This window comes from Dendropsophus ebraccatus, chromosome 3 (assembly GCF_027789765.1).
Source record: "Dendropsophus ebraccatus isolate aDenEbr1 chromosome 3, aDenEbr1.pat, whole genome shotgun sequence".
Taxonomy (NCBI): Eukaryota; Metazoa; Chordata; class Amphibia; order Anura; family Hylidae; genus Dendropsophus; species Dendropsophus ebraccatus.
The window spans coordinates 157,961,661-157,981,355 of NC_091456.1; the positions used below are offsets into that span (position 1 = coordinate 157,961,661).

General features: G+C 42.1%; 1 protein-coding gene across 1 annotated transcript in view; it reads left to right on the top strand.

Annotated features, from left to right (window-relative positions):
- The first annotated feature begins 1,659 nt into the window (after positions 1 to 1,659).
- CAMK4 (calcium/calmodulin dependent protein kinase IV) overlaps positions 1,660 to 19,695 on the top strand; it is a 141,902-nt gene continuing 123,866 nt past the window's right edge. Inside the window, exon 1 of the mRNA XM_069964688.1 lies at positions 1,660 to 2,106. Within this exon, the coding sequence (XP_069820789.1) occupies positions 1,934 to 2,106 (173 nt within the window). The 5' untranslated portion in view covers positions 1,660 to 1,933. The remainder of the gene's footprint in view (positions 2,107 to 19,695) is intronic.

Consider the following 19,695-nt stretch of genomic DNA (forward strand, 5'->3'; position numbering starts at 1 on the left):
GCTGCTCCAGTATGTGTGTTTTCTCCTCTGTATTCAGCTATGGTTTACATTTTAATGAATTTATTTTTTTTTCGCCTCTTCTGTAATGATACAAAGAGAATAATATTTTCATTGATTTGCACAGTGACAGCAGCAGGGTTTCCAACTGTAAAAATTACTGGAAATTCTCTAACATTTTTTTTGCATCCATAATTTTTTTATGAAACATTTTGGGATGCTAAGCGAGGGGGTTTAGTGCAGGGGTAGGGAAACTTGGCTCTCCAGCTGTTGCAAAACTACAACTCCTATCATGCCTGGACAGCCAAAGCTAAAGCTGGTTTAGTGTCTCAAAATTGCTTATACTTGTTGTCCTGCACTTGTGTATTATTTAACTCTTAGTTTACCGTAGAGGACAGCGAGCCTCCTATCCAGCAGCTTCTGTGCCAATAAAGCTGTATGCAGTACACCTCGCTTCTTTACGTTACTTGTGGCCCTTTATGATTTACCGCCACCTGAACTCGCACTTGAACTTGCAGCTTGAAACAATGGCAAGTCCTGGTGTATGATAACTAGCCACTAATGCATAACAATGGCAAGTCCTGGTGTATGATAACTAGCCACTAATGCATAACAATGGCAAGTCCTGGTGTATGAAAGCTAGCCACTAATGCATAACAATGGCAAGTCCTGGTGTATGATAACTAGCCACTAATGCATAACAATGGCAAGTCCCGGTGTATGATAACTAGCCACTAATGCATAACAATGGCAAGTCCTGGTGTATGATAGCTAGCCACTAATGCATAACAATGGCAAGTCCTGGTGTATGATAGCTAGCCACTAATGCATAACAATGGCAAGTCCTGGTGTATGATAGCTAGCCACTAATGCATAACAATGGCAAGTCCTGGTGTATGATAGCTAGCCACTAATGCATAACAATGGCAAGTCCTGGTGTATGATAACTAGCCACTAATGCATAACAATGGCAAGTCCTGGTGTATGATAACTAGCCACTAATGCATAACAATGGCAAGTCCTGGTGTATGATAACTAGCCACTAATGCATAACAATGGCAAGTCCTGGTGTATGATAACTAGCCACTAATGCATAACAATGGCAAGTCCTGGTGTATGATAACTAGCCACTAATGCATAACAATGGCAAGTCCTGGTGTATGATAACTAGCCACTAATGCATAACAATGGCAAGTCCAGGTGTATGAAAGCTAGCCACTAATGCATAACAATGGCAAGTCCAGGTGTATGAAAGCTAGCCACTAATGCATAACAATGGCAAGTCCTGGAGTAAGATAACTAGCCACTAATGCATAACAATGGCAAGTCCTGGAGTAAGATAACTAGCCACTAATGCATAACAATGGCAAGTCCTGGAGTATGAAAACTAGCCACTAATATGTAAGATCACCCATTCTATTTTTTTTTTATCATTATTAGAATTGTCCTTATCATCCTATTACAGACCACTCATAGATGTATAGAGCTTTAGAATTCTTAATTGTTTTCCAATTTGTTCCTAAAAGAAATGTTTTCCATGTTGTCAGGAAAGAAGAAGAAGAAAAAAATCAGATTGGCAACCCTGAACAAACCCTCTAAACAAACTCCAAGTGTGCCTATAAATACCTCTGGCTTCCCTCCACTGTGTGTTATGTGACACAAGTGAGCTGAGCTGGGTGGGGAGAGAGAGGAGCTGAGGGTGCAGCAGGCATCAGTGTGGGAGCATTGCCCTGCCACAGGGGGCTGCCCTCTCCAGCCAGGCTAAGGGCACTAAGCAGCAGCAGGGTCTCCCATCCTGGGCACACACAGACCCTGCCTCCTTCCTCTGCTGCTGCCCCATTGGCTGGGATTGGTGCTCTATTGATTGAGGAGCTGAGCTGAGTGCCTGTGTCTCATTCCCCCTCCTGGCAGCCCTGTCCTCCTCTACCTCCCCGAGATGCTGAAAGTCACTCTCCCCTCCTCGTCCTCTTCGTCTTCCTCAGCATCCTCCTCTACCTCCTCCTCCTCCTCTTCCTCCAGGTCTGGCAGCACTGCACCGGATTACTGGATCGATGGCTCCAACAAGGACACCTTGGCCCATTATTACGAGCTGGAGTCCGAGCTGGGACGGTAAGTGGAGCAGATGATGTGTAGTGGATGCAGCAGAAGCAGCAGCAGCCCTGGCATCTTCTCCCTGCAGGCAGTGCATGGCTCTCATCCCTCATTCACAATAGAGGGCTGGAAGTTCCTATAATGATCAGCCTATGTGCTCCTATCAATGGACATGAATGGGAGGAGAGGTGGTGTGGATGGCAGGGGCTGGAGCTGCTAGCAGGGCTGCTGCTCATCATCATCATCATCACCAACATGGATTGGGAGAATAATAACATTGGAGACAGCATGCATTCTCATTCCCACCACATCTCAGGACAAGCAGCCAGGGATGTGGCCAGGAGCTCTCCTTCTGTATACTGTATGTGGCTGAGCAGTCATGGAGATGTGTGCTGTGGATGGGATGACATACATTAGGCTGTGATTGTATCTTGTTGCACAGCAGGTGGATGGCATAGGATTAATCTTGTTGCCCCCTGTTGGAGATCAGATGTCTTCTCCACCTTCTTGAGGTCACTATCTGCACTTTACCTGATTTGGAACAATGAGACTAGAGGAGGCATGTCAGTACTGATCTACTCTAACTGTACATTGGCTTGTGAACGTGCCAGTATTATTATTATTATTATTATTATTATTATTATTATTATTATTATTATTATTATTATTAATAATACTATTGTATTTATTCTAATTTAATTGTAACTTCTTTACTGTGTAAAAAAACCGCTGCGGAATCTGTTGGCGCTATACAAATAAATAAATATATTATTATTATTATTATTATTATTATTATTATTATTATCTATTATCCTTTTTATTACTATTATCATCCCCCTGTCCTCATCTGTTATGATTTTTATTACTATTATCTTCACACTAGAGAGAAAAATCTTTATTATATGCAGAAAAGATAGCATGGACGAGGTGGGTGCAATAGATTGGATAGGAAATGACTTTGTATTTGTTTGATGTTCCTTATTTATATTGTTCTGTTATTGACAAACAGTGTAAAAACAACAGAAACAACAGAAATATAAACTTGCGACCTCGGCAGGGCAATACGTCTATGTGTGTCAATGCCTTTTTATAACATCTGTAGCACATATTAGCTTAAGCGTATAAACCCACACACTGTATATGTAGCGTATTTACTGCTGCGATACGCAGCAAACTCGCAGCAGATTAGATCTAAATAACTGAACACAGCATCAAATCTGTACCAACAAATCTGCTGCGTATTTGTTGCATATCTGCTGCGTATACGGTGTGTGGGTTTATACCCTAAAATTGTTTTTTTTTTGTTTTGTTTTTTTTGTTCCTTTTCAGCTGGGTTTACATTCATAAGGTGGTTCGGCATCCTTCTTTTAACAGAAACGGATGACAACTGAAGCCAAAAAAGTGCATCAGGTGTCCTATCCTTTTCTTTTATTCACTGTCATCCTGTACGACAGGACGTTGCAAGATGCTTATGGACTGTCTGGCGATCTGGTGGCACAATGGCCTGATGCTTTGAACTGTCCCATTCAAATGAATAAGACAGTTTAAGGGTAGCTTCACATGTACCGCATCCGCAGCGGATTTCACGCTGCGAGTTTTCATTCCACTGTGGATATGTGACCCGGCCCCTTTAACCCCCCGCCGCCTGCAGCCCCCAGCCCGGAGCATCCATTACCTGCTCGGCACCACGGCTGTCTGAGGCTCCCGGCTCCCCTTGCTCCTCATCAGCCAATCAGTGCAGCTGCGGTGCCGAGCAGGTAATGGATGCTCCGGGCTGGGGGGTTAAAGGGGCCAGGTCACATATCTGTAGCGGAATGAAAATTCTGCTGCGGGTATGTGACCCCATAGACCTTCACTAAACCAGGATCCGCTGCGGATTTCCCTGTAAACTCACAGTGTGAAATCCGCTGCGAATCCGGTACGTGTGATGGCACCCTCAAGGGGTTATCCAGTGAAAATCTTTTTCTTTTTAATCAACGAGTTTCAGAAAGTTATGTAGATTTGTAATTTACTTCTATACAAAAATCTCAAGTCATCCCATACTTATCAGCTGCTCTATGTCCTGCAGGAAGTGATCTGGTCTGAAATAGGAACTGTTCAGAACAGGAGAGGTTTTCTATGGGGATTTGCTGCTGCTCTGGATAGTTCCTGTCTTGGACAGAAGAGGCAGCAGAGAGTCATACTGAAAAGAAAACATTTCCTGCAGAACATTCAGCAGCTGATAAGTATGGGAAGACTTGCAATTTTTAAGTAGAAGTAAATTACGCACCTATATAATTTTCTAAAACCAGTTGAATTGAAAGTAAAAGATTTTAGCTGGACAACCCTTTTAAAGATCTGTTTCACCCCTGGTGCTCTGCTACTGCACCAGAGGGAATAGTTGCTGCATGAGTGTAAACCTGGCCTGAAAAAACTATATTGAAAATAAAGGGGTCCTACAGCAAAGGCTTAGTTTATTAGGTCTTCCACCAAAAATGGCAAAAAATATTTAAAAAGTCGCACATTGACCTGATTCAGAGCCATGTATGATATGTACACAAAATATAAGCTGCGGAAGAGCATGTATCACTGCAATAACTTCCTCACCACACCCCCGTTTTTTTTTTAACTAGCGCTGCCACAAGAATGGGGGCACAATAGGAAGAAATTTGGAGCATGTCTAATTTTTCTAGATTGTTGTATCAACTTCATGCAGTGAATATATCTACTGGATACAGAGCCATTAAATCTATAATGTGAGACAATAGGAATGTATATTGATTAAACCACAAAAACTTTTTTTTTACGATCAATGTTTTTCATAGGGAACAGATAAAGACAATGAGAATAATCGAGAAAAAAGTCGACGCTCTGTTCTCTTATTAGAGGCTGCACTTTCTTTAGACAACAAACTACATTATAAATCCCCTATTACACAGGGCGATTAGCGCCGACCTGTCAGGTTCCCCGCTCGCTGCCAGCGCTATTACACGCGACATTGAAAGACAACGATCAGCCGACATTGTGCATGTTGGCTGATTGTTGGCTTTTATTACACAAAGTAATTATCAGCCAAATATGGCCGATAATCGCTTTGTGTAATAGGGCCTTAAGACTTGGCAGCAGATTTTACGGAATCGTCAGGGAAATTAACAAACAATTTACATCATTCAGTCACACATAGAGTGCAACACTCCACCATACAGCTAGGAAAGTATTGACTCCAATAGCAGCTTTAGGTGGGGGGCTCATGGTTGGCCCTGATGTCTCCATAGAGTGGCATAGGGGCTGTGTAGCTGGTGAGTCTCTTAAAGAGGTTTTTTTTATCAAAATGTCTGGTTCCCACAAGGATAATAAGTGTTATGCTGTGGGCTGGCTGGCAGTAGTAGTGTTGGGTCACGTGGCATTGTGGTGCAACAACTCTCTTTGTCAAAATTCAGTGATGCAAAGTGCAGGCTGAGACTTCTGGACACTCGGTTTCTGTGAAACAACGTTAACTCTTTACTAACGGTTTCTGAGAAACAATTCAGACAAGGGGGGAGATTTTTTTTAAACATGGTGTAAAGTGAAACTGGCTCAGTTGCCCCTAGCAACCAATCAGATTCCACCTTTCATTATCCAAAGAGTCTGTGAGGAATGGAAGGTGGAATCTGATTGGTTGCTAGGGGCGACTGAGCCAGTTTCACTTTACATCATGTTTAATAAATCTTCCCCATTATCTTTAGGCTATGTTCACACTACGGAACAGACCGGCCGTTCCGTGACCCCGGCCGGGTCATGGAACGGCCGGTACTTAAGTACCGGCCGGATGATCCGTCCGGCCACGGAGCTCTGATGCAGGCACACCCGCATCAGAGCTTCCCATAGCCCACAGTGAAGCGGGCATCCGGATGATGTGTGCACTGACAGGTGAATTCCGGCCCCAGAAAACTGACCTGTCAGTTTTGTTCCGGCGCCGCATGGGCTCCCGGCTGGAGCGTATACGATGTGTGTACGCTCCAGCCGGGATCCCATTCAACATAAAGCTATGTCACACACCGCAAAACTATGGCTGTAGTTCTGCGGCGAGAACTACGGCTGTAGTTTTACGTAGTGTGAACTTGGCCTTAGATGTGACACAGGATGTAAAGATTTGTATGGGATACCCTCAAATCATGACCTGTTGGTGGGCTATGAGGACTGGAAATGAGAAGCACTGGTGTAGTGAACGGCGTGTTGTCTACTGAAGACGACTTTACTGATGGCTAAGTTGCTGTATGACACCCTGAGGTGTTAGTATCATGTAAGGCATACTGTACTTTCTCCAGCTTAACCCCTTAAGGGTATGTGCACACTGAGGAATTCTTGCGGAATCTTTGGGGGGGGGGGGGGGGCGGCGTTATCTGCCTGAGCATAGAAAGAATTCTATGGCACAGGTGGAGAGTCACGCAGGAGCGCTCGCATGCGAATGGCGGAATCCGTAGCAAGTTATCCGCGAGAAAACCCTAAAGAGTTAACAGGGTTGTCTGGGACTTTGCTCCCCTGCAGCCCTGGCAGCATGGTAAAATATAATTTTATCCTGGACAGCCCCTTTAAGTGTCACAAGAGAGTCCTGGAAAACCTTTACCTCTTCTGACTTGCCAATTTACCCTGGCAAAATAGGGAACAGATGCTTAGAGTGTCTGTGCACTGACTCAAGGTAGTCTTGGCCAAAACCTCCTAAAAGATGCTGGGACTGCCACAATGGCCCAGATCCGGAACCGAATGTGGTGAAGTTTTGTAGCATACACATATTGGTTCCTTTTTTAGCAGGTTGCAGGGAACTGGAAGCTGTCTAGGCCTAAGGCTTAGTGTGAAGCGTGCCCACTCCCCTGGTCAGGCCAGGACTATATAGGGAGTTCTAGCTCTCTTGGAAGATAGGGTTGGACTTCAAGCGTTTACTATTTGCAGTGAAACAATAAAGTTTGGCCTGCTTACCTCCCCCACTTCCTTTAGGTGCACTGGTCAGATCTTCTGGTCCTTCTAAAAGAGCAGGAACAGGACCAGAACAGTTATGTCAGCTTATCATTAAAGGGGTTGTCCATCGAAAATCTTTTTCTTTCAAATCAACTGGTTTTAGAAAGTTATATAGATTTGTCATTTACTTCTAATTAGAAATCTCTTCCTGTACTTATCAACTGCTGGATGTCCTGCAGAAAATGTTGTTTTCTTTCCAGTCTGACACAGTGCTCTTTGCTGCCTCCCCTGTCTGAGACAGGAACTGTACAGAGTAGTAGAGGTTTTCTATGGGGAATTGCTGCTGCTCTGGAAGTTCCTAACATGGACAGAGATGTCAGCAGAGAGCAATGTGTCAGACTGGAAAGAAACAACATTTCCTGCAGGACATACAGCAGCTGATAAGTATGGGAAGACCACATTTTTACATAGAAGTAAATTACAAATCTGTATAACTTTCTGACAGATTTTCACTGGACAACCCCTTTAATTGTAGGAGAGACAATGCCTCACAAGAGAGGCCAACTGAATCTTGTCATTTATAAGTAATGTATACAGAGTAGATATAATACCATGTGGACCCTTCTCCGTAGGATTTTAAAAACAACCAGTAACTGGACCTTTGCCTCTCCCCATAAAACTTGCTGGTTGCAGTCTATAGATGACATTATTAAAGTCCATAAAGCGGCACTGTATTCATTGTATTAATTACTGTCTTATTTCTTTTTGATCAAATTTGTTTCTCAGCTTTGAAGTTATGCAAATCAAAGCGTTTAAGGAATAAATTGCATAAATTAACATGTCGTACAAAATAAAAGCAGAATATTTGCTAAATAATTGACTTTGCTGTTTCTTTTTTTTTTTTTTTTTAATCATCATGTATCCTTAGGGTGTAGTATCATTATAAGTGAAGCAGGGCAGGGAAAACCAGCTGCGTCTTTGGTCAGTTTAGACCCTAAGCAAAAAAAAAAAAAAAAACTTGTGTAGTATATGGTTTATGAAGCTGAAGCCATGCGTTTTTCCTCTGTAAATGAGTCAGTGTTTATGGTTACTGTTGTGTGACAGAGTTGATTTCCATTGTCTTCCATAGGGCTGAATGATGTGCGGCAGTGTCAGATTGTACACAAGTTGCAGTCAGCTGATACATTGAGTAATACACTGGGAGATAAGTGAAATGCTGTGGAACTTCACAGCTACATGACAGCTCACCAAATACACGAACACCCTTCAAAAAGTGACATCTAGCCCGAGCTTAAAAAAGGAGACGATTGCTCATAGTATTGCCCAGATTTTTTTGTGCATATTGTATGCTATAAGTAGTGATGAGTGAACATGTTCGTACGAACATGACACTAATTGTTCGTGTTCGCCAATCAAGATCAATTTGTTTGATGATCGCAATGGTTATAACAATGAATTTCGAACATATTGGAACTAGAGATGAGCGAACTGCTCGGACTTTTGGTCCGAAAGCAGTTCGCTCTCTCATCATGCCTTTGATCCCGGCCGCATAGTTGCGCTCACGGGAATATGCGGCCAGGATATTCCAGGGAATCCCTGTGGAATTCCCTGGAATATCCTGGCCGTATATTCGCGGGAGCGCAAGTATGCGGCCGGGATTAAAAGCATAATGAGAGAGCGCCGATGCCATCGGACCAAAAGTCAGACGGTTTGCTTATCTCTAATTGGAACATGTGGACGTTTATCTCGCAATGTACCCAACTGCACAATTTACGTTTTGCACCTGATAATCTGTACGCATGTACGTAGACCAAAAGGTACGCAACTGCATAATTGACGCTTTGTGTCTCATAATCTGTATGCATGTGCGTAACTCTACACCAAATTGTATGCGGCAGCATAATTTACGCTGATAATCTTGTACGCATGTTCGTGGACCGAAACGTACAATCCTATTTGTTTGTGAGGGTAGCTTCACACGTACCGGATCCGCAGCGGATTTCACGCTGTGGGTTTGCAGCGAAATCTTTAACTCCTCGCTACTTGCAGCCCCTGGCCCGGAGCATACATCAGCTGCCGTGTACTGATTGGCTGATGGGGAGCGAGGGGAGCCGGGAGCCTCACACACAGCCGCGGCGCCGAGCAGGTAATGTATGCTCCAGGCCGGGGGCTGCGGGCGGCGAGGGGGTTAAAGGGGTCGGGTCACATACTGGCAGCGGAATGAAAATTCCGCTGCGGGTATGGGACTTATTTAACTTCACACTACCAGGATCCACAGCAGATTTAGCTGAAAACTCGCAGCGTGAAATCCGCTGTGGATCCGGTACGTGTGAAGCTACCCTGAATGTTCGGCGAACATGAACACAAACTGATCACGATAATTTTTTTATGTTTGTGTTCGGGATGCGAACCGAACATCGGGACGTTCACTCATCACTAGCTATAAGCAACAACCAGCAAAATATACGTGTAGTAAAAAAGCATCATTTTAGCGCACCACAAAGTTATTTGCACTATGCTTACATGCATAACAGAAAGTAATAAACTATTAAACTAGTTTCCATTGATCTGACAATAACTGCAGTAAGTATCACCGGTTGTAGAAGAGGAACAATGTGAGGGTCAGTTTAGATGTACGACAGTGGCATTGAGCAAATTTGTAGTGTGTAAATATCCTAAGACTCGGACTAACAGTAACCGCACAGAGATTATATCAGCATTCATCGCCATTGTGTTACCATAAATCTCAGTCGTTGCTTATTGCCTGAGCAAACTACATGACTCATTACATTGTTGTGGATACCCTATTTGAGCGTGTTTTGTAATCCGGTGTATATGGGAGGAGTGTTTGGTCAGGAGTTGGGTGGATGTCCTGGACTGTTTGCTGCTTGGTTGATAAGAATCGGGATTCCGTAGAACGAGTGTGTACAGTGTGTATACCAGCAGGTTTCTGTTTGATTTCAGTTATTGATAACTATTACCTGCGTACCTTCAGAAGATCAGAGGACCGCATTTACTAATGATTATGAGTGATTGGTTATACTTTCTAAGTTAGCTTTAGTCATTGGATTTCTATTGGGGGATTTACAATGAGAACTGCCTGCAGACTTCTAATATTTGTTGCAATGGTTGGATTTTACTTGGCATATTTTTAGAAAAGTCATACTCGCCTACCCTGATCCTTCACAGCTGCTGTTTCAGCAACTTCCAGTCCTTACTCACTGTTGCTTCCTGTGCCAAGTTGTCTCGGCAGGAACAGCCCACTCACTCACTGTCAATCACTGGCCGCAGCTGTGTCCCTGGCTAAGCTGACAAGTGCTGCTAATAAACAACTCATCACAGACACCAGGAAGCAGCAGAGACTGGGAAATGTTGGAACAGCAGCTGTGTGGGATAGGGGAAGGTGAGTATAGCATATTTACTTTGAAAGTAAATACCTTACAGCTGGAGAAATTGGATGCAGCCCTAGGGCTGCCAGGAAAGCTGTATCCATGTTTTTCAGAACTCCTTCAGGCGGCATCTAATTTATCCAGATGTCGGGAGTTGAATGTTAAGTGTTTGTATTTGGCTATGTGACCGAACCAGGACATTTTACCCATGTTTGCTCATCACTAGTGGTAAATATTAGTATCTGAACAGTGCCAAAATCTATATTCGGAATAGTCCATAGGATCCATGCTGGGTGGCAATGGCTATATTCTTAGTATATTCTTACAGTATAAGTAGGTCGATTTTCCAGCTAAAGCATCATTTCTTGAAAGGAAAGGATGTTTCATCTGTAACATCATAAGCTGAAAGTGAATTCATTATCTGATTATTTTCTTAAATGAGACTTAAAGGGGAACTGTGCAATAGGGACATAGCAGGTTAGATTTGTCCCCATTGCACAGGAGACACTAAGGAGGAAGCTACGTCTCTCACCTTCCACCTCGGTGCCGTTCCAGTGCAGTTAATGCACAGCCCGCCCCCATAGCACCGATCCGCCGCCTCACCTCTTTCTAATGATAATAAATGGAGCAGGCCGGAGCATTTGACTAACTGCGTCAGAACACGGCAGCGAGGAGTAAGGTAAGAGACATACCTTCCTCTTCTGCGTCTCCTGTGCAGAAGGGACATATAAGCAGGTTAGAGTTGTCTAACCTAGTTATAGTTCCCCTTTAAAGGGCCTGACCTGCAGTATTTTTATGTATTAAAAACAAAGACCCACATTCTTCCCACTCTCCCACTAGTGCCGTTATGACACTTCCGGTGTCCTCGCTGATCTCCCCTTCCTGATGGCCATAATACACAGGGAATGCCTACCGAGCCATTTGTTGGCTACGACATGGGGCCACCTCCTTGCCTTTGCTTGACGTTATGTCTAACAGTAATACCGCTTTGTATTCATATAGTATTATGCAATGTCTTGAATCAAAATGACTTCTTATGGCATGAAATATAATAGGTAACCCAGCGAGTGGGATTGTGCTTCTGAGTAATATAATGAAATGATTTTCTGTAATAATAGTTTTGAGAGTCCTATATTTCACAACCTTAACAGTCAGCCCAGAGAGCGAGGGAATGAAGTCAGAAAGGTGATGCGGCGTGCATGTAGAGCCGTGATTTGTAGTAGTTATAGCAATGCATATAATATATCACTACCAGAAGCCGGTTGTATTCAATCATTCCAAAAATATATCTCCACATCGATCTCCACACCTTATCGATGAATGTGTTCTTAGAGATTTGTATGGACAACCCACTAAATGATATAAAGATATACAATTCTTTACATTAAACAACTGGAAAACTATAAACAGCAACTCCTTAATTTCTTCATATTGGCCAGCAATAGTTCAAGTCGGGCTATTGACTATTTTACCCACCATATACTGTCATGTATTGTAGCTTTGTAATGGAAATGAATTACCCTGATCTCTTCTGCTTAGTGTGGTAAATAATCCTGCTGCTGCTTCCAGTAAATATTTAATGGGGTTAAAACTCAGATTATCTGGTGCAGAATTCCAAATCTCCTATAGAGCCCTTACTAAGCGGGATTTAGGAGATTATGGTATAGAATATACAGTGTATTGTACATAGAATACTACATCTCCAAACTCACAAGCCCCCCCTAGTGGCATCTACTGGCAGCTAGATTTTATTATTGGACTTTACGACTATTTGACCACTGATAGCCAAGACGGTTTGATCCAACACAATGTATTTTCTAAAAACGAAGCCATAAGTGAAACGTGCGTTGAATGACTGGGTAAAGTGGTATGCATTCGCATATATTTTGTTCATCTTACACTGAGCCATGGTTTTTTCTATGTGCTTGGGGACTATCATATATTAAAGGTGGTAGATTTAGGACACTTGTCTGTACTACCTTTGACTGTTTTTTGGTTATTGCATTCTGCCACCCCCCCCCCCCCCCCCACCAGCGTGCATTCAATATATTAATAATATTTAGCATATTTGCCACCCAGTGCCTGAAAGGGTCCTATTCTACAAAGCGATTTTTAGACAATTAACGATCAGCAATAAACAATCTCAAACGACCGCTATGGCGAACAACCTGAAATCGTCCACCCAATTACACAGAATGATGATCGTCATTTATGATCGTTCTTGTGGTCGTCCTGTCGTCCGCTACTGCGACGAACGATTTCTCGTTGGTTGTGTAATCGTCTGCTATTACACAATACAATTATTGTTCTATTACGAATGATATAACGATTTTTTGAACGATAATCGTCCCGTGGAATAGGGCCCTAAGCCACTGTTTACTCCTATAACATTGTTATTGTCCTTATTTGTTTTTACCCACGGCAGGTGGTCTGTATTGGTCATTCCATTGCATTGCTTTACTTGACTTTTTTATTAAGTATGTGTAATTTTGTTATAATAAAGATAGTGATTTTTGCGTATTTTCCAGAAATTTGTTGCATTTATTGCATCTGTAGGTTTTTATGTGTATTCATATGTGTAACAAAGGGCTATTATTTGGTTATATTATATGGATTTTCTATTTCCAGCTAAATATAGTCTTCTGTTATCTTTTAAAACTGAATTTTCTTTTTTCCATTGAAAACTTATTATTCAAAATAAATAATTCTAATAAAATAGACAATATTGTTATTATAGAAGATAATTGAGCTGAAGTTACTTGCCACTTAATAAGCTATGAAGAGACGAAAGGAGGTCACATTCCGGCACGGAGGTCCACTGTGATAGTGGGGTTGCTATTCATAGCTCTTGGTACATTAGTCCTCGTCTTTCCAAACGCTTTAAATTCATTTTGAAGAATTTAATAAAATAAAATGATATGCCATGAAGAGAATATGGATGAGTTTGATTAATTGAAAAGAGGATACAATGCCACCCAATTATAACTCATAATATGCATATCAAATAGCGGGAAAAATAGATTAGGGGATTAGTTAAACTGCGTGCGGTGTATTGTACATACCCTGTTCAGATGTTTAAAGTGATTGTTCCACCAGGTCCAGGCTGAAGCACTGGAGGCGGGCCGACCCACCCTTAGTGGGAGGAAACCCCCGCCCCTCTATGATAGGGTTCCATTGATTCTAATGGAGTCACGTCATGGAGAGGCTGGAGTTTCTTCCCACTGGGGGTGGGTCGGCCCGCCTCCAGTGCTTCAGCCTGGGCCTGGTGGTACAGTCACTTTAAAGGGATTGATGAATCTAACCTGCTGATATGTCCCTATTGCACAGGAGGCTCTGAAGAGGAAGCTCTGTCTGTTACCTTCCTCCTCACCACCATCCCGGTGCATTTAGTATTTTGCTCCACCGTCAGGTTAGTCTGTTAAGGGGGGGGGGGCATTAGGAGCATTGACCACCCCTATAGGGCTGATCCCGCCCCTTTCTAATGATAATAAATGGAGCAGGCCTGCCTGGATACCAGGAAGGATACAGGATATGGGGACAGGCAGTGCTCCTAATGGCCCCCCAGGGCTCCCTATGGTCCCACTGGACCATGGAGCAAAAGACTAACTGCGCAGAAACAGCTTCAAGGAGGAAGGTAAGACACAGAAATCAATAGTACAAGCGATTTTAAGAAACTCTGTAATAGGTTTTATTATTCAAAAAAGCCTCTTTCTGTTCTCAAAAAGCTGTTTTCCTACCAGGTCAAAAAGCTGTTTTCCTTCACAGGTCAGAAAGGTCAGTGCTTATCTGGGAGCTTGGTGAGATAAAATTGTAGGATGTTTTGTACAGCCCTGCTTATCTCCCTTCCCTGCTCACTCACCCCCTCCATAGAGCATAATGGACACAGAAATCCTGCTTCTTCTGAAGTGAGTGTGGAAGAAGGAAACCAGCTTTTTGAGTACAGAAGGAAACTCTTTTACTTAATAAAACCTATTACAGAGTTTCTTAAAATCACTCAAACTATTGATTCCTGAAAAATGACATTTAAATGACAGCATTGGTTTAGGAAAAGGAATGGGGAACCACATTTAATGTTCTCTTGTGCATTTACTGTACCATGCCCTTTGAAATAAAACCCTTAAAGCCCCTGATGTGTTATTTCGATAGTTTTTCCTCTTTTTTAAATACAGAACTGATACCTTCATGTAAATTTGGGTAGATACAGAGGGCGGAATGAAAAGAGTTAACACAAGATGAAAGTGCCATTATAGAGCTCGGAAAGTCTGTCCATACTGCAGCGTTTAAATAATGGATATCTCGATTTATTTAACCTACATGATCATACAGCTACAGTAATGATTTAGCTATTCATAGTACATCTAGAATGTGAAATGTAAAAAATAACTCGCTGTGAAGCTGCATTTCAGAAAGAGATCATCTATAATTGATTAAAATATTCAGTGCTAGAGCTTCTAGTGCAAAGCCTTACCATGAACTAGAACGCTGACCGTGCTTAAAAATAAAAACTGGAGCACACGTCCTTTAACAAATTCACCGTCATAAGACATGTAATGCAGAATGAAAATACACTGTACAGACTGACACGTAAACAGGCATTGTGTATCAAGGAACCGGTGACCTTTGCCAGTTACAACTATCCATCCATAGATATTTTTTCAGAACCAATGAATTTCATTTCTACAAAAAACAGATTTAAACTGTAATGTATTTCTCTAATACCCATAAATATAATCATGTATAAGCTTTACAGTTGAACATGGCGCCATGCCTCATGGCACTAACCATTAATCCCATCAGTATTAGTTATTTATCAAGCATTAATCCATTCACAGCTTTATGAAGGTCTCTAGGCTTACTGACAGGGGCTTAACTGTCATAGCGGCTGCTATGGGGCCCGCCGCATCAGGGGGCCCAGTGGCCCACTGCTGCAATACACTGGACTCCCTTAGCCATCATCATTTGCAGCACTTGGTGGCCGAGTGGGCCTCCTGGGTGCTACAAATGTCCCTTTAACTGCAAGCGTTCCTGATGAGCACTTGCAGTTAAATGTTATGACTACACTTATATGATTTGTCGTCAGATGGGAGGGGGCCCAGTCAAAAATTCGCTATGAAGATCAGCTATTTCTAGGGTCTTTATTTTCTATGCCTCAAAAATACCCACCATGTTCTTTATTTGATAGGATAGTTTATTTTGATTTATGTGTTGTCCTTTGTTCACACTATGAATCCCATAAATAGCCCCCGGGGTTTTAACTGTTAAATCAATAATACAAGAAAATATAAGAACCTTTGTAATATATGTTAGAGAAAATGACTCTTTCCTCTACTATTAGGCTTCCTTCCTGCTCCACTTCCTAACCCAGTATTGGAGTCATAGCTTAGACTGCTTAGTACTGCTCCATAATGTCCTCCTGCTGCCTTTGCTTCTAGATGGCTGTGCTATAAAGCTTAGAACTATAGAAGAGCAGAATCCTCTTCTGCAGTGTATGGGAGCTGTCATAGAGGCTAGTATCAGACATAGAGAAATTTAAGAGGTGAGTATCAGTAGAGGTTTGGGCACTAAGACCTACAACAAAGGGACAGTGGCAGTTTGCAGAGTACCATTACCTTTGGAAGACACACTATTAGGCCATCACTTTGCCCCTGTGGCTCCCATTTGTCTTTCTTTTCTTGACTCATATTACCTATATTTCCAGCTAGTGATCAGTAGCAGTCTCAATGCCCCACTGATATTAGCTATAGAAGGTAGAATCCTGGCCCCAGATGTGCATTTTGATCATATATTTGATCTAATCTGATATATTTGGGGTAATGCTCAGAATCGTGTTATGATCACAGCCCACCGAAACCCTCAGAATCATTATGGTTTGCTGTACCATACTGAAACCTTTAGCCAGTGTGTCCACCAAGGTGAATCAGAATCGCCTTTTACTCACACATAGAATTAGGACAATGATGATTGTCATGTAGCTGTATTAATATAGTAGCACAAACATTAGGCCAAGTTCACACTATGTATTTTCTTTATTAAACAGCGGCTAATGTTGCAGGTTTCTAACAATGGCCATTCTTTAATCACAGTAGCCGATCACATTAACACCTATGGAATCCCGACCACAGTGTATGCAGACTGTATACACTGCTACCGGGATTCCATGCGGCTGCATGGAAAACTGCCATTTTGTGCGAATTAGAATGTGCACACAATGTAAAGTGCGGCTTCCGGCCGTACTTTACATTGTATGCTATGGATAATTGGAGTGCTTGCACACCCGAATGTGCCCACATTCCGATAAAATTGAAGTGATGTTTACCTGGCCAATACTGCAATATCGGCCGGGTTGAACATCTCAGACATCGGCCATTCTGTGTCACAGAACGGCCGCAGTTTTGCCATGTGTGAACATGACCTGAAACTGTTTTGGAGCTGCGAGCACCATAATGATACATGATGCCGAGAGGTCCGTGATTCTTCTGTGCCCAGACCATATTCACAGAACGTGTGAATGCTCCCTTACTCTAGAGCAATTACCAGGACTGTAAAGGAGAAGAAAAGCCTTGCATCCCTTTAAGTGGCGACCACTTGGTGCTCTGTACTTATCACAATAAATCCCCTGTTAGTAATAGAAATACAGAAATAGAAGCTTCTTTCAGATTGTATGAACAAAATTCAGTGGTTTGATCTCCCTAAAGAGAATCATACAAAATCCCATACACTTTCAAAGACAAATTGTACAAAGTGTTTTACATAACTCCAGCTGTGATCGGAATACAGATTGGGAAAGTTAAAGGTGTGCATACTAATCAGGAATGCTGTTATTTTGTGCCATTATTTCCTCAGGATATATTGGAGCCCACAAGAAATTAAAATTTCTACACCTCCACCATCACACCTTTTACCTCTCTGCAAGCAGATATTAAATGAAAAAAACTGCAAATTGTGCTATTATGGTAATTTGAATGAAGAATAACATGCATATTTATAATGTCCTAAAGAAAAGTTTTCGGCTTTAGCATTCACCGATTAGCCTTAACAATATAACTAATATTATGTAGGTTGTTTATCCTGTTATATCTGGAGCCAAGATATTTAGAGTAGATCTATTATGTCCTGTAAGTTGTGAGCTAGGGATTCCATACTTAAAGGGGTTATCCAGCGAAAATCTGTTAATTTCAAATCAACTGGTTTTAGAATGTTATATAGATTTGTAATTTACTTCTTTTTAAAAATCTCAAGTCGTCCAGTACTTATCAGCTGCTGTATGTCCTGTAGGAAATGTATTCTTTTCAGTCTGACACAGTGCTCTCTGCTGACATCTCTGGCTGAGACAGGAACTGTCCACAGCAGGAGAGGTTTTCTATGGGGATTTGCTGCTGCTCTGGACAGTTCCTGTTTACAGGACATACAGCAGCTGATAAGTATAGGAAGATTGGAGATTTTTTAAATAGAAGTAAATTACAAATCTGTATAACTTTCTGAAACCAGGTGACTTGATAGAAAAAGATTTTCGCTGGACAACCCCTTTAAGGACAGCATTGAACAAATTCTACCTCCCTAAGCTTGTATGTTCCCCTAGTAATGGTGATATCTTTTCCCTAGTCCATGCACTTGGCCATCCACATCATGAAATACACCAGGCCATCTTATTTTGTTGCTCTTTTATACAGTCTTTGTGGGTTCATGCTCATTGTAGGCATTTTTTTGACCAAGAACAAGAACAAGGCACCCTGTTCAATACCTACACAGCAACAGCACAGCATTATAGCCAGCGTTAGAAAAACACGCCCACTTTCTTCCAGAGGCAGCACCACTCCAGTTCAGGTGTGGTTTGAAATTAAAGGGGTTATCCAGCGCTACAAAAACATGGCCACATTTGCACCACTCTTGCCTCCAGATTGGGTGGGGTTTGAAACTCAGTTCCATTGAAGTGAATGGAGCTTAATAACAAACCACACCTGAACTGGAGGCAAGCAAGGGGGAAAAGTGGCCATGTTTTTTGTAGTGCTAGATAACCCCTTTAAGCTCAATTCACCTCAAAACCTGCACCCAGACTGGAGACAAGAGTGGTGCTGTCTCTGGAAGAAAGTGGCCATGTTTGGGGGGATCAGATTGAATGGGCTAACCTTCACTCCCCACATGACCTAACCTACTGTATCTGTATATTTTTGGAACATCCAGATCAAGAGCATCTAGTAGAAACCCAGACAAACATGTAGAGAACATACACACTAGATGCATGCAGATGTTATGTCTGGTCAGATGGGTGCTGTAAGGCAACACTGCTTACCATTGAGTCACTGTGTTGCTTTATCTAGTTATAACATTTTTTGCCTTCTTTGTGGACCCAATGATGTTTCTGCCCTACAACATTATCCGAAACGTGCAAGGAGCTACAATGTTGCAGATAAAGCCAGTCAGGGACTTGTTTACATCAGCCGTCTCAGAAGGGAGGGGGGAGGAGGGGAAGACAGAGGGAAGAGCTCACACACAGATTTTTATGTTTTCAGCAGAAAGCAGCAACTCAGAACTGGGGGAAGGAGACGGAATACTTAATAACAAGTATGGAAGGAATTGTTGGTCTCACCTTGTGCAGCAACATATCAAAAGTTATATTTGGGTGGAATACCCCTTTATCTTTGCCTGTTTCCTATTGACGAAACTGTATAAAGTGTTCTTCTAATGAAGCAAATAGAGGACTTAAGTAACAATTGCTGAGCAGTCATAATGCAAAGTAGCCGTGGGCAGTAGAGTGGTCTCAGAAGTACGCCACGCTTACTCTGTATCACTGCTCAGTACCGTGTGATTGATCCCCCAAACATCTCCCCTAATTACAGCTCCCAGCTAATCACGGAAAGTGACAGCTATGGGAGTGCCAGTCCCATCCCATAATCCAGGGCACAACAAGCAATTAACAGCAAATTATTTTGCAGACATTTTCCAAATTCTCTATAGCGTATTTATCACGCTCCATGATGGTAATATCACAGCTGTACCTAATATCTTCATTATTTATAATAAAGTACATCTTTCTTCTCTTCCAAAATAACATTTCTCTAAAAAGTCGCAAAGGCTTGGAATTCTAATCATTTACAGTGAAAGAAAGAAATGAAATCTTTTCCCTGTGCAGTGGTGGTAACTGTTGTGTATTGTTTGCAAATACTCCCAGGGATTAAAGGCAAAATAGTTTTTCATTCAAACTAGTTTTGTAGATTTGTAATTTACTTCTATTTAAAAATATCAAGTCTTCCCATACTTATCAGCTGCTGTATGTCCTGCAGGAAGTGGTATTTTCTTCCAGTCT